General features: G+C 41.0%; 1 protein-coding gene across 1 annotated transcript in view; it reads left to right on the forward strand.

The window, feature by feature from the left end:
* LOC118227994 (terminal nucleotidyltransferase 4B-like) overlaps positions 1-15,114 on the forward strand; it is a 28,448-nt gene extending 13,334 nt beyond the window's left edge. The window contains exons 2-12 of the mRNA XM_035419150.1: positions 1,173-1,296; positions 2,569-2,615; positions 4,125-4,245; positions 4,412-4,519; positions 4,862-4,990; positions 5,520-5,733; positions 6,579-6,705; positions 6,801-6,904; positions 7,025-7,224; positions 8,857-8,991; positions 9,354-15,114. Of these exons, the coding sequence (XP_035275041.1) occupies positions 1,173-1,296; positions 2,569-2,615; positions 4,125-4,245; positions 4,412-4,519; positions 4,862-4,990; positions 5,520-5,733; positions 6,579-6,705; positions 6,801-6,904; positions 7,025-7,224; positions 8,857-8,991; positions 9,354-9,515 (1,471 nt within the window). The 3' untranslated portion in view covers positions 9,516-15,114. The remainder of the gene's footprint in view (positions 1-1,172; positions 1,297-2,568; positions 2,616-4,124; positions 4,246-4,411; positions 4,520-4,861; positions 4,991-5,519; positions 5,734-6,578; positions 6,706-6,800; positions 6,905-7,024; positions 7,225-8,856; positions 8,992-9,353) is intronic.
* The last annotated feature ends 245 nt before the right edge of the window (positions 15,115-15,359 follow it).

The raw sequence follows: 15,359 nt of genomic DNA on the forward strand, positions 1-15,359 counted from the left end.
CCTCCTCTTCTGCTGCAGAAATGTATGAAAAGTAAATCTAGCAAAAAATAAATAAATTAAAGTTTTGGTACACAAGTTTTGGAGTTTGTTAAAGTCGTCTTCTCACAAACGACTCACTTTTTCGCTGTGTGACTGTTCATTGAGTGCAATCGAAATTGCACAAGGCTATACAACAATGCGTTCTGCTGATACAAGATATCATTCGTTTTTTGGGAGTTTTGTGTACAGACAGACCTGTGGACATGCAGCATACAGTTAACCTGCAACACCAGTAGGGTTGCTAGATGCCCGGTTTTTGACTGGAATGTCCGGTTTTCGAATGATTTGTACAGGTCTGGTTTGTGAGCTGTAAGTATTGCATTGTACTGTACTCAAGGCCTGCAGGTCTGTCACTAAAAACTTGGTGACAGGTCTGTGACATTCTGCGATTCTCTCCTGTGTCATTCCTCGTGTAGCAATGGTGAAATGGGTTGGGCTTGGGTGTTCGACTTGTACTGCCAGACCCTGAAGAAGTGGTGGATGCTTCTTGGCTGATATTATCTGTAGGATTAGGAACTTAATCAAAAGCGTTTAAAACTATTTCTGACCGATGGTGTTCTTTTCTTAAGTTAATGAACTATGGACTTATCTGATAACGGGCGTTACCTTGACTTGCTGAGGTTAAGACAGTCATGTTATTTCAGGGAAAGGAACCGTGGTGCTGCTCTGTGGATTTTATTGCAGCAGCTGTTTTGCTCAAGTAGTCAAAACACTGCACTGCTTCATGCTTATGGCGTGTTGTGTTTGTGTTTCCTTAGATTTCTGTTATTACCACCGAAAACTTTTGTGCATTTTAACCTGTCCACTATGACTAGAGTGCACAGGACATAAACAGACAATGAATGTAGCCGCATATTAGAACGTTGTATTTAGGGTCAGCTAGAAACGTATCATGGGCTACCAGCAAATCTTTTAGATACTTATTGGTATTTCGCTTCTGACCAATCACAAACTTGTAGTCATTAAATAAACCCATCCTTAGTCTTAGATTTTCAGCATAAATGGCCCTCTTCAACTTTTGCATTCAAACTGCTGTTCAGTGCCCATACTTTCTCTCTCACTTCACTTTTCTCTGGGCCTGTGTTTGTTTTACATCTGACATATCTCTCTCTCTCTTTCTGCTCATTCCACAGGCTGCACGAGGAGATCAAAGATTTCTATGAGTACTTATCCCCTCGACCGGAGGAGGAGAGGATGCGAATGGAAGTAGTGGACAGAATCGAGCGCGTCATCAAGGACCTGTGGCCGAGCGCTGATGTAAGGGCTCTCCTTTGTCTCCTGCACCAATGAAGCATACCCTCACAGATGCTGTGGCTCTGCCTCTTGTCTTCTCATTGGGTGCTTGCTGAGGCCACACCCACAAAACACTCTCTCGTTTGCTTCACTGCAAGGCTTGACAACCTTATAGAGTCCCACTGACCCTGTGCTGTCCATTTAGGTCCCTTAAAACTGCCCTAAATCTGATAACTACAGCAAAGCAAGGCAACTTACAGGTTCATCTTAGGACCCGCAGCTCTGTCCCATTCAAAGCCAGAAGACCAATAGCTATTGAAAATGTCCTTATTCTTTTAATTTACATCCAAATCACAGGTTGCTTAGGCGGATTTATGGTTTAACCCTCCCATAATGCGGTAAACCATGATTTACGGGAATAAAGGCAAGGTCTAAAACTATTTTTGAGCGTGCTGCAGCTGAAAGCCGCTAATGCTGTGACGTTGGTGCTGTGGGCCAAGATGAAGTGTGAGATTAAGTCTGTGGGATGTAGCTTTCACCGCTCGTGTTGCTTAAGGGGAAATTCCACTGCAAAACATTAACCCCATTTAACAGATCAAGGCATAACTGATTAAGTCTCTCTCAGTGACTGGCCAGAGCAACCTCTGCAGAGAAACAGCGGTAGGGGCAGGAGCGAAAAGGGAAGAGGTATATGTCATAAGGAGTGGAAACCTGTTACTGCCATTGTCTGATGCCCACCCATATACTGTAATTATCCACCTTGTTGTAGTGCATTGTAAAGCAGGTACCTGGAGCATGCGCAGTAGTTTGGAGCTGTATCTCTGCACTCACTACATGTGCACATTTGTCTGAGCCTGTGAGCTCATTCTAATCAGGAAGACAGCTATTCTTCTGCAAACCCAGACTGGAATTTCATTGCAGCGTCTCTTAAACTGTATTCATTATTTTTTCAACTTTATATGAAGTATGATTTGTTTTCAAATGATATGTTCAGAGCAAAGAAATGGGGTATGGAAACTTGGATTAAAGTTCATTCAGACCAACTCAATAAGCATTTGGAAAATTTAACCAATTTTTAGTAGTTGAATTGTTTGAGATTTTTCAAGCTGTAATAATGTATCCTCAGAAGGAAGTATTTATCCACTAGCAGTGCCTAATCATAGGTAGATTGTTAAGAAAATGTTTAAGGCGTGATGAATGCGTATTATTAATTTTAATGGCTATGATATTTATTTCCTTTCTCAAAGAAAGGAGTGTCATTGGTGCATATTTCAATGTTCTTTTTTTTTTCTTAAGGTCCAGGTTTTTGGGAGTTTTAGCACGGGACTCTATTTACCAACAAGGTGAGCCTTTTGATTCCTTGGGTTTGTGTGCTTGTTCAAAAGGGTGAAAGTTATTGTTCTGCCTGCATCTTATCTGAACATGCTTCTTGTACACCTGCTTGTGTAAACTCTGTTAGGCTCAACAAAGGTTCCTTTTGAACGCTAAGCATCGAAGGACACATTTAGCGGTTATATAAACGTATCATTTCTGCTGGCCGTCGTGTGCTCGGATTAAGGCTGGGGTAATTTTAGCAGTACATTTCCTCAGCCCTTTTCCCCTACGGTTCATGCCACTGTTGTATGATAGACACATGATAGGATCTCTACATTAAAAATCAACCAGGATTTGGGCATTTCACGGGCTTATGTTTCCTATTTTCCTCCCTTCAGGCTGCCTATGTGTGTTAAAATGAACAAAACTGAATTTTAGACATGGTATCATGCATAGTTTAACAGATGCAGGGGTCTAATGATTTTCAAAAATGGCTGCCAGTTTGGGGGGTTAACACATCTGAAAGTATGTAAGTATATGAATGAATAAAAAGTTTATTTATATTTACTATACAAAGGGCACAAAATGAGTACAATTTCCCCCCAAATATTACAGTACATATAGTACATATGAAAATTAGATCAACAAAAATCTTTTAAGAATGAAAAGTCATATGTGGGCATAACCATATACTCATGACACACATGTTGATATGTGCACCAGGTCATCATTCTTATGAAATTCCTTCTAGGTTAAAATCAGTTTATTCTTAATCCTGATTATGGACCATACCTTGGGACACAGGCAAGGTGGACAATATTTCACAACTATAGGAAATATAATGTTGCACATCCCCAAAACAGTTATTTATTGAATTATTCAACATGTAATTATTTTTTAAACAGGGCTGTAGTTTGCAACAGTGTGGTTTTTCTGTTGGGACACTGAAGCAGAACAGCGAGCTCTGGTGGCCAAATTTTATACTACATTCAAGCAGACGTAGCAGTAAACTTAATTTTAAAAAACTTAATTTATCATTTTAACGTGAAGGGGTTTTTTAATGATGATATCCATTTCCACGAATTAGCCGTGTGCATACCTCCATGAAGTTATGAAAGAATGCTGCTGAGAAGAATGTGCCCAAATGTGATTTTCTTCTGTGGAAGATATATCAGCAGTATAGATATGTAACCACAATTTTGCATAGTTCGCTTGTTTTTTTTATTTATTTGTTTTTTTTTAGCTATAACTTATTTTGGCTGCCCTTGTAATCTAACAAGAAGAATTAAATTCCTATCCCTATTTTTCCCAGAGATACAGATATCCAAAAATTATGCCTCAGTAAAAGACTGCCATTTTGGACGATCATTAATCATTTATTTCTCAAAAACTATTTGTTATCTTGAACTCTAGCTTCAGTTTTAGTCTTTACGGATAGGTAAGGAATATGTACATCAGCGTAATTAATCTGTGCGTGCATGTTGGGTGGGTGGGTATTTGGAGGGGGCTTTGGACTGATCATTACATTCTGCTATCAGCGACATTGATCTGGTGGTGCTCGGGAAATGGGACAACCTCCCACTGTGGACCTTGGAAGAGGCCCTGCGGAAAAGGAACGTGGCCGACGAGAACTCCGTGAAGGTGCTGGACAAGGCCACGGTGCGTTTGTGTCGTCCTCTGAGCGCACCCACTGATCAGTTTGGGCAGTGCTGGGCTGGGCCGGGCTTTTAATCGGAAATGACCATCTCAGAAATGTCTTTGTTTGTATCGAGTGGTTTGTAACCCTATCTTTTATTTTTATCAACTTCAATTTCATTTTTATTAGGTGCCCATCATCAAACTGACAGACTTGCACACTGAGATCAAGGTGGACATCAGCTTCAATGTGCAGAATGGCGTGAAAGCAGCTCTTCTCATTAAAGAGTTCATAAAGGTTGACGCTTATCCCGTGTGCATGCTTTAATGTCGTTTTCATGGAGAATGTGTAATTTGAATATAGACACATGAATTCCCTATTTGATTAAATGTCATGTTAATGTGTCTTGGAAAATAAGTCCTTATTTAATGATCCATAGAGTTTTTGAACCAATTTCTCTTTTGAGATTTGTTCGAATTCAATTTTTGGAAAATGTGACAACTGTATTACCGTGCCACCCATGTAGACTTTAATGACCTACCCAGACCCATTACCCTCGCACTGTAAAAGGACCCAATGTGTCCCCCTATGCACATGGTGGCGCTGTCATCAAAGCTTGTTATTCTGTTCCATCTTCAGAAGTACCCTGTGCTTCCCTATTTGGTGCTGGTGCTGAAGCAGTTCTTGCTACAAAGGGACCTGAATGAAGTGTTCACTGGAGGGATTGGGTCCTACAGCCTCTTCCTCATGGCCGTCAGCTTCCTCCAGGTGAGAGAGGGCGCCAGAGATACGTTACGGCTAATGCTAGTGCCTCACCAGTCTGCTAAACCTCTTTGGTAGTGCTCATTCTGATTATACATGACATACATTCAGCCTTAATACAGCTCACAGTTCTCACTGTGACAGCACATAATGTACATATAGTCTTCTTCACCTGACCAGTCTGCTAAACCTCTTTGGTAGTTCTCATTCTGATTATACATGACATACATCCAGCCTTCATACAGCTCACAGTTCTCAGTGTGACTGCATGTAATGTTAGTATTGTCCCTGTCACGGCACTGCTACTCACGGCAATGCAACACATGTAAGATCTAGCCTTTGAGTTAAAGCTAATCAGAGTGATGGCAGGCTTAATCAGAAATCCAATCTGTTTACTCCTAATGCAATAGAATTCAGTGGATTTCATAAATCAAGCTGTTTACAGTGAGTGTTTCGTATTTAGATAGATGCATATAGATAGAGACATGGTGGAACATGTTTGTAAATCTAAATGAGTCTGTCCTTCCCCCTTCAGCTGCATTACAGGGAAGATGCCAGCAGCCCCAACACCAACATCGGAGTCCTCTTGATAGAGTTCTTTGAGCTCTATGGAAGGCACTTTAACTACCTGAAGACGGGGATCCGGATAAAAGACGGGGGTTCCTACGTGGCCAAAGATGAGGTGAAAAAAAACATGCTGGACGGTTACCGTCCCTCTATGTTGTACATCGAGGACCCCCTTCAGCCAGGCAAGTTCCCCCTACAATGCTACATAGACCATAGAAATGGTTAAAATTAGGGATGAAGGAATTAATTACTCGTTTGATATGTGCCTACTCAATCTTTTTTTCTCACAAAGGCTATGCATGTGCAACTGTGTATTGGGACATGGCTCTATTTATTAATTTAATGTATGGAACAAAAAGAAACTTGAGTAAGTGGAATAATGACCGAGGTGCTGGGCATTATGCAGTTTAAGCATGCCCAGAATAAAAATGTTGAGAATATAAAAATGTTTGATATCCGATGTATAAAAAATCTGCTTGTGTTTGACACAGTTGTCTAAGCATTAAGATTTTATTATGATGGAAAAACTTGGGTATTGATTCTTTGTTATGTGTGCATGCATTTTCTGTACCACCAGTGGTGCTGCCTGGAAGATGTGTTCTAAAAATAGAATTTTTCCCATGCAAGAAATCGATTTGGAATCGAGTGCATTATGCGATCGGTCAATGTTGAAATAATTGAAAATCCCCATCCCTAGTAAAAATTGTCCAGTTTTTTTTGTCCCTTTGTTGGTACATTAACATATTTCAAACCTCTACTTTAAATATAAAATATTTTCATATTTCGAAAGATAACTACAAAGAGTATAGTTTTTGTAGAACTTTGCTTTGCAAGTCGGTTTGGATAAGAGCAACTGCTGAATGCTAATGAAGTAAGTAAAGATTAAAGGTAATTGATGGGTTTGCAGATTATGCCAGGGCAGTGAAGCACAAATGATTCTGAGAAAAATTGATGATTTGAGAATGATCATATGGGATTCAGAAATAGATTTTTTAATAAATCTTTTTCTTTTGACTCGCATGCGCAGACAACGATGTTGGTCGCAGCTCATACGGTGCCATGCAGGTGAAGCAGGCCTTCGATTACGCCTACGTGGTGCTCAGCCACGCCGTCTCCCCCATCGCCAAATACTACCCTAACAACGAGAGCGAGGGGTAAGGCACCGCGGCACGTCGGCTGCGAACCGTGGTCGGAAATGTTGCGACGTCCCTGCCTGTTCTCCCATGCAACTTTTCTTCTTTTCCGGTAGCTTGCTGGGCCGAATTGTCCGAGTGACGGAGGAAGTGGCGGAGTACAGAGACTGGATTACCAAACACTGGGGGCCCCGGTCTCAGAACGGCCTTTCCTTTAATGGTACACAATACACGTTCGGACGGTTCGGGAGAATGAAAACGTGTTTGTGTCTTGCTGCCGATCGTTTTTCTGAAGGTTGTTTCTTGTTCTCATCCCCCCCCCCCCCCCCCCACCCCGCAGAGAATGAGGTGACGTTGCTCGTGGAACCAGAGCAGTCGGATAAGTGCAATAACAACCTCTCTAAGGAAGTGGTGGTGTTGCCGCCGGTTTCCCGTGGAAACTACTCCTCCGGCTCCTCCTCTCCACCCCTTTCCTCCCCCTCCTCTTTGTCCTTCTCAGCTTCCTCACCGTCCCCTTCGGCCTCCAGCTCTAGTGATGCTGTGAGTACTTAAGTCTGTCTGCATACATAAAAACTTGTTAGGTACACGCAACTTATTTAATTTACTAGCCTTCTCCACTCGCGCATTTACTCACGCATTATATCCTCCACCCACACATTCCCTCTCACCTGTCTGCATCCTCCACCCACATATTCACTCTCACCTGTCTGCATCCTCCACCCACACATTCGATCTCACCTCTCTGCATCCTCCACCCACACATTCACTCTCACCTGTCTGCATCCTCCACCCACACATTACCTCTCACCTCTCTGCATCCTCCACCCACACATTCTCTCTCACCTGTCTGCATCCTCCACCCACACATTACCTCTCACCTCTCTGCATCCTCCACCCACACATTCCCTCTCACCTGTCTGCATCCTCCACCCACACATTCCCTCTCGCCTGTCTGCATCCTCCACCCACACATTCCCTGTCACCTCTCTGCATCCTCCACCCACACATTCACTCTCACCTGTCTGCATCCTCCACCCACATATTCACTCTCACCTGTCTGCATCCTCCACCCACACATTCGATCTCACCTCTCTGCATCCTCCACCCACACATTCACTCTCACCTGTCTGCATCCTCCACCCACATATTCACTTTCACTTACCTGCATCCTCCACCCACACATCAGACATTCATCCCCTCTCACATTCACTCTCACTTACCTGCATCCTCCAACCACACATTCACTTTCTTATCTGCATCCTCCACCCACACATTCACTCTCTCTTACCTGTATCCTCCACTCACACATTCACTCTCACTTACCTGCATCCTCCACCCACACATCACACTTTCCCTCCACCTACATATTCACTCTCACACATCAGACTTTCCCTGCACACACATTAAAATAAAAAATTTTTAACCTATTTTTCCAAAATACTCAACCACCATGCAAATTTGTAATGGTTATGTTTTCACATATTTCTCACGGCTTTGGTCGCCCTGAGAGCCGCTTCATTCTGCTTTACAATGCAGGGGCCAGACAAACGAGCCTTGAAATGGCACTAACATAATAATATGGCCTGAAAGGGACATTCAATATACAATTTTCCATCAGTCCATTGCCCTGCATTTGGTGTTGCAGTTGACAGACTACTTTTTTTAGTGGAAGCATACATTGTTCTCAGTGAGAACTACAGCAAGCCGAGAGGCGTGCAGCCTGCAGCCAAGAGGTTACTGTAGTTAATAACTCCAGCTCACCCGTCTGTGCTGATACTAGAAAAAAGTATTGAAAATGAACATAGTGAATTAAGTGTGGAGCAATAAATGCTCACAATTATTTATTAAATATGTTTGTATATGCTATTTAAGCTTTTATTTCGTGGAAAACCACGTTTAGAAGACATGTCTTTTTTGCGTCGCCCCATTAGAATGCATTGCAAAGCAGAGTGGAGCTGTTCTTGGGATGGCCAAAACTTGACAAAAAAAGACAAAAATGATTATCATTACCCATCAGCATGGTGGAAATGGAAAAATAGATCCAAGTCCAAAAAAACTAAGTTATCCTTTAACCGTGGTGAGCTGCTGCTGTATGATAATGAATTCAGTGTGTTTCATTGGTTCCCTCATTGGACCACTGATGTATGTGCTTTCCTGATTGGTTCTCCGCAGGACTCTGATGGGACCCCCTGCAAGACTGCGAAGCAGGTGGCTGGGCGGGGTTCCAGAGAGACATCTGGGGGCGTGGCAGGACACAGAGCACAAAGCCACTGCCACAGTAGCCCCACTGTTAATATGAAGGGCAAGGTATGCAACTACACTCCTACATGTCTACAGACATGAAATCATTCTCCATTTAAACAAACGTTCATTCCAATAAAGATATGGGAGGCTTTGTTTTTTTATTTATTTATTTATTTATTTATTTATTTATTATTATTATTATTATTATTATTATTATTATTATTATCATTATTATTATTATCATTATTATTATTTTATTTTATTTTTTGTAGTTTAAACCCACTCTTATATATAGTATCCCTTTCTTAAACGAGATGATTCTCAACGTTTCTGTTGTCTGAACCAAACCAGGCAGATTGAGACGGCAGGCTGCATTTGCTATCGCTAACTGCCGTTCGATTGATTCGGCGATTTGTCTTCTGCAGACTGGAAACAAGCAGTTTCATCCCCCAAGCAAAGGCGCCCAGGCACAGCAGAACGCATCCACCAGCAGCAAGGCCCACCAGAACAACAAACCACATCACCAGGGAAACGGCAAGAGGAGGAAACCTCAGCGCGAGGCTGGACACGCGGACCTTTGCAGATAGGGGGCGCCACCAGCTTCACAAGGCTGCCCACCTGTCCTAGATCTGCTGGGGACCCTTTACAATGGTGGTGGATTTTATATTTTTTGTTAAGGGCTGACTTTTTTATAACTGAAAAGAAACAAAGGGGTAAGTTCGTGGACTTGAAATAGTAAAATAATGAAGGACCTTTCTTTTTTTGACACACACTGCCCTTCTTTGGACCTTCACCCTACCTCACCAAGCAGTCCTACGCCACCACACGGCACCCTCTGGTGCCTGAGAGGAGGAAGACCTGGGCTTTTTGGATAACCTGAGGCTTAATTGCTGGAGTTCAAAACTCCTACAATCAACAACAGCAGGAGACAAGGAGGGGAAAAAAATACAAAAAATAAACAAAAAGTATTTTATTAAAAAAAGGCAAAACGGAAACAAAAAAATGTTAAAAACTGGGGTATATTATGCATGACAGTTTTATTTTTAATGGTGGAAGTTGTCTGTGTGTGTGTGTGTGTGTGTGTGCACACACAGAAAGGCATTAATTATGCAACAAATGTGACTCCAACTGGCAATAATTAGAGCATGCCTTAAGGCAGAAAAAAGTGCCCATAATAAGTACACGTTATTAGGCTTCTTGTGTGACCTCTCTATCAGAAGCATTTTGTTGTTTGTTGTAACTCGCCTGCTGGTGTAGGCAGACTCTGGTACACTAACCTGCTGGTGTAGGTAAAATCTGGTACACTCACCTGCTGGTATAGGTAGACTCTGGTACACTCACATGCTGGTGTAGGCAGACTCTACTGCACTCACATGCTGGTGTGATTCAATGTTCAATATGTGATTGCTAAATTTCTGCTGGAATACATTTGTGCCCAAACATGCTCGTCATGCTCTTCACTGGGCATTCATGCCAATGGGCTCCAATTCCTGGCTGTTCATATACCTGCCCCAGGAATATCACTGTCCCAACAGCCTCTTGTCTGCTGTAATCAGTTGTGCCTGTTTTTTATTTTATTTTTTTTAACCAACGGTTACAGCTATACAATTACAGCTGTGGTTACAGCAAATGTGAAAAATTCCCCAGTCATGTCTACTGCTCCACACATGTAAAGCATCCCACCACACAACATCAGATCCAACCTGGTGCAAGTAATTTTAGAAATGCTTTCAACCCCCTAGACCCTGCAGTGTACTAACAGTTTTCAAAGCAACCACTACTCTCACCATTCAGAACAAAATTCTTCTTTTGTGTGATTTTAGGTTTTTGGTGATAAACATTTTGTTTAGAATTCTCAGGAACCTATAGGTGTATTTACTTATACTCTAAAAGAGTCAAAGTACAATATACTCCTGGGGAAATATGGGAGCTAAATTAATGTGTGTTAATGCCGTTCTGTTAGCGTGTGTGTGAGTGTACACAGTGTGGTCCGTAGGTATTTGGGCAATGACACAATTGTTGTTGTTTTGGCCCTGAGGGTATTTACATCCATATCGGGTGATCTGGTTTGGAATTACAGCCCGTTTTATACAAAAGTAATTGGACAATTGGCTGCTGAGCTGCTTCTTGACCAGCTGTCGTGTCGTAGCATCATTAGATCATGTTCATGAAAGCTAACAAAAGGTCGAGCAACGAGTTGATTCTGGGTGTGGACTGCACTGTGTATGCATGTTTCAGTGTGTGTGTGTGTGTGTGTGTGTGTGTGTTTATGTATATATAATACACACACAAATACTTATGCAAAAACTTAGCAGCTTATTACAGAATATCCTGAAGTGCGACAAAGGTGTTTATGTTTGTTGACAAGGCTAATTGCACGTTCTGTTGCCAACAACCTTCATCAGCGATTATTGTCCCTGGCTGCGTTGAACGTGTGGCTGCGTGTGTACCCTCTCAGGTCACCAGACACACCCTGCAAATGACTAGCCTTTTTTTCTCCTCTGTACGCCTCTCTAGGTGAGCGGTTTAGAAGTGGGCTATAGGAAAGCTTTGGGGTATGCCAAAAAAAAATGCCTCTCACTCTTTCAGTTTTATATTGATGTGAGGACAATAAACCATTTTTCTTGTGTTTTACCAATTATAGAAAAATGTATATATGGTTATATATTTATTTTTAATATATTGGTGCACATGTGCTTACGTGTGTGTGTGTGTATGTTTGCGCACATACTGTGTATGTATGTATGCATGCTTGCATATGTTAGTATACATATGCTTGCATGCGATTTGATTGTTAGCTTGGCTAATTTGAGCGTAAACTTGGTTTCAGAGCGAACACTGTCTTTGTGTTTCTTTGCATTTTTTTTTGGAGTAACATTGTATTTCAGTGACCAAGTTACTTAAGAAAGTTGAGAGACCATTTCACAGTCCTAAAATGAAAGTGCTTTTCGTACCTGGCATGTCTACTTAATCTAAAAGGGAGTTGGGTTTTGTTTTTGTTAGTCACCATTTTACACAGTACCCAGTAGTACATAAAAAGCTGTTGCCACATTTTCACCGTACTACTTGACCTGTAGATGGCAGTATAATACAACGAAAGCTTAACATTGAACCAGCTGTTGTCAATTATTACGTAATTATTACTGTTTAAATTGTCTAATCGTAATGAATCCAAACTGCTTGAATTGTAGTTACAATTGTTATATACATGCAATAAAACCAAGGGTACAACTGTTGAAAAACTGTTAAACTTGATTAAAAGTACATATATGGTTATGATTTGTCTACTGAGAACTAAAAGTTGTATATTTTCTTATTTACAGGATTATTTTTTAGCAGTAGTCAAAACTGACTTGGCAGGACAATAAATATTGAATATCAATGTAATGAAAACCCATGACAGTCTCACCTTATATCTGTGAAAGTTTACAAAAATATGCTGTGACCTCTGGTTTGTTTCTCTTTAATAGCTTAATGGCAAATTATTCACCTGATCTGTAGGGTTGTATAATTTCTCCTGCCTGATGTTTTTGTGCCATTGATTTATGAATGTCCGAAGTGTTAAATAGTTTTTTCCTTTTGTGGCATCAGACAAGCTTTAAAATGCAGTCGTGGTGGAATAGCCCAAATTGTCACATGCTGTTCAATGTTTTTGCCCCATTTATGAATGAAATGGGTCCACCTCATTTTGGAAAGGGGGTATATACATAAAACTATTTGATATAGCTGTGTTAGTAATGACTTGGCCTCATCAGTGAATATGTTAACCATGTGATTTTATCTGAAATACATTTTTTTGTGATTCATAGGCACATGCTGATAGACTTGAGTCCCCAGCATTGGAAGAACTGGGGCTCATTCCAGTTGCTTATTTTGACCTCCTTGCATCCTTTCCTCATGTTCTTACCTCATTTTTTAGCTCCACCCATCAGAGGACACAAGGGCTGAAAGCAAGGAAAGGAAGCAAGGATGGAGGAATTGAGGAGCCATGTAACTATATTAGGCAAATGGAACATCCTTGGGCTCATTTCAGTCACTTTCTTTATCTTCATCGGTCCTCTCCTGACTTGGGGTTCGTTCCAATGTGTGATTCCGGACTATTCCATTTACTGTAATTTTGACCCTTTTGGCTGTCTGTACTAGGAAAGGAGGCAAATAAAGTAAACAAGGAGGTAAAAAAATTAGCATTTGGAACGCGCCCTCTGGATGTTGATCGAGGTCCACCTTCTTCAAGGACATTCCAACCTGTTAAAGGCTCCTTGAAGGAGCCACAAGCAAGAAACTAGGAGGCTCCTGAAGGATGCTTAAGCAAGGAAACACAAGTGCATCCTTTGCTGAAGTATTTTTTTCAGATTGCATGACATATGATGAAATGATTTACCCCTAGATCTATCTCTCCCCATCCACCACGTCTGTAATTGACGTGGCTTCTAAGTGACACTTGACTGAACAAGGATGTTCCATTTTCCTAGTACACATTTCCTTGCTTCCTTTACTTGTGTCCTCCGATTGCTGGAGATAGGGACTGGGGAAAGGACTTGAGGAAACGATACGAGGTAAGAAAAAGTTATTGGAATAAGCCCCTCAGTCAATCCATCAGTTTGAAGCCACGTCAATTACAGACGTGGCAGATGAGGAGAGGTGGATCCACAGGTTGATCAGTTATACATCACTTGTTTGGGGAAAAAAATACTGATACAAAGGATGCACTTAGGATTCCTTGCTCAAGCATCCTTCAGGTGCATCCTAGCTCCTCGCTCCAAGCTCCTTTAAGGAGCATCTAACGGGTTAGAATGTCCTTGAAGATGGGAACCTCGATCGATTTCCGGGTCAGATGAGGATGGATAAAATAAGGGATTGGAATGAGCCCCTGGGCCTCATTCCAGTCACTTATTTTTTTATTATTTTTACTTCCTTGCTTCCTTTCCTTGCGTCCTTTCCTAGCTCCTTGCTCAATCCATCTGGTCGGCTGCAAGGAAAGGACACAAGGACGGAGGAATCGAGGAAATGTATTAGGCAAATGGAGCGCCCTTGTTCAATCAAGCGTCAGTTACAGACATGGAGGATGGGGAGAGGTAGATCCACATCTCAATAATTTATACATCACATCTTCTAAGAAAATAAAACTTCCGCAAAGGATGCACTCGTTTCCTTGCACAAGCATCCTTAGGGAGCCTCCTAGCTTTTTGCTCCTTCAAGGGGTATTTAACGGTTTGGAATATCCTTGAAGATGGCGGACCTCGATCAATTTACTGGTCAGGCGAGGATCAAGGAGAAAATAAGCAATTGGAATGAGCCTCTGGTGTTGCTGACAGTCATTGGTATTTATGTTTTCAGTCATCTTTTCCTTGTCATTGTTTTTTTTTTTTTTTAAATCCATTCCTATAATGAAAGAACTGTGTTTTGTGAGGCACGAGCAATAAGCGGAATAAGAGTGCAGCTTATGTTGCTGTATGAAATGTGAAGTAAGAATTGTCTCCCCCTTTGTCCTCCACTGTGAATTTATTAATGTGTAATATAATAAGTGCATTCATATCCCCTGTATTGTTGCTGCTAAAGCTGACTATTCATATCCATATTATTGTAAACCTAATGGTGCATGGTTTCACTCATTCTAACAAAATGTTTGAGCCCTCTCTTTTAAACAATAGTTACTTCATGTAATCAACTGTGCACCCAACATTTAGTTTTTTTTGGGGTTTTTTTTTTAGAAAGGTCTAAAAGTCAGCAGTGTGTTTCTGAGTTGAATCAGACTTCTGAAAAATACCAGCATTAAAAAAAAAAAAGGTGGGAACGATATTGGGGATGTGTTTCAGTGTATCCATTCATTTCTAGTTCTCGGACAGAACTGCTGCATATGATAATTAAGTGTTTAAGGCAAATTCCAACATGAAAACTCTGCGTGTTAAATTTTGAGCAGTCTGACTGTATTTATTGCTCTTTTTAATGTTGCAATTGGCCTCATTGTTTTATTTGTATGCATTGTTGTCTACCTGGTTCAAATTTGCATTCTAGTTGTATTTTCTGGAGAACAAGGATCTTTTGCAAACGATATTTTTGGGAGTATTTGAATTAATAAAACGTTGATTTAAGTGTTGAAACCCCGTGGGTAACATGGGTTTAAAATCACAATTAACTCAAAATTGTATCTTTCGATATTAAAAGGCACTTTAATATTGAAACATCTACAGTGTAACCTGTCTGTTTTGCTTCTAAGTGTAAATTACTGCCATATTAACTAATTTGGTGAGAAACTGCGCATTGATTCATGCCAGCTGATTTAGTATTTATGAATGCGAGTTTTCCTTCCATTTTCCTTGGTACAAAAAAAACATTAACCGAAATGGCATATAAGCATTATTCTATTTAATTAAAGAATACCGTTTCCTCTGAATGTCTTTTCCTGCTCCGTCATTATTCTGTTAACTTCC

This window comes from Anguilla anguilla, chromosome 5 (assembly GCF_013347855.1).
Source record: "Anguilla anguilla isolate fAngAng1 chromosome 5, fAngAng1.pri, whole genome shotgun sequence".
Lineage (NCBI taxonomy): Eukaryota > Metazoa > Chordata > Actinopteri > Anguilliformes > Anguillidae > Anguilla > Anguilla anguilla.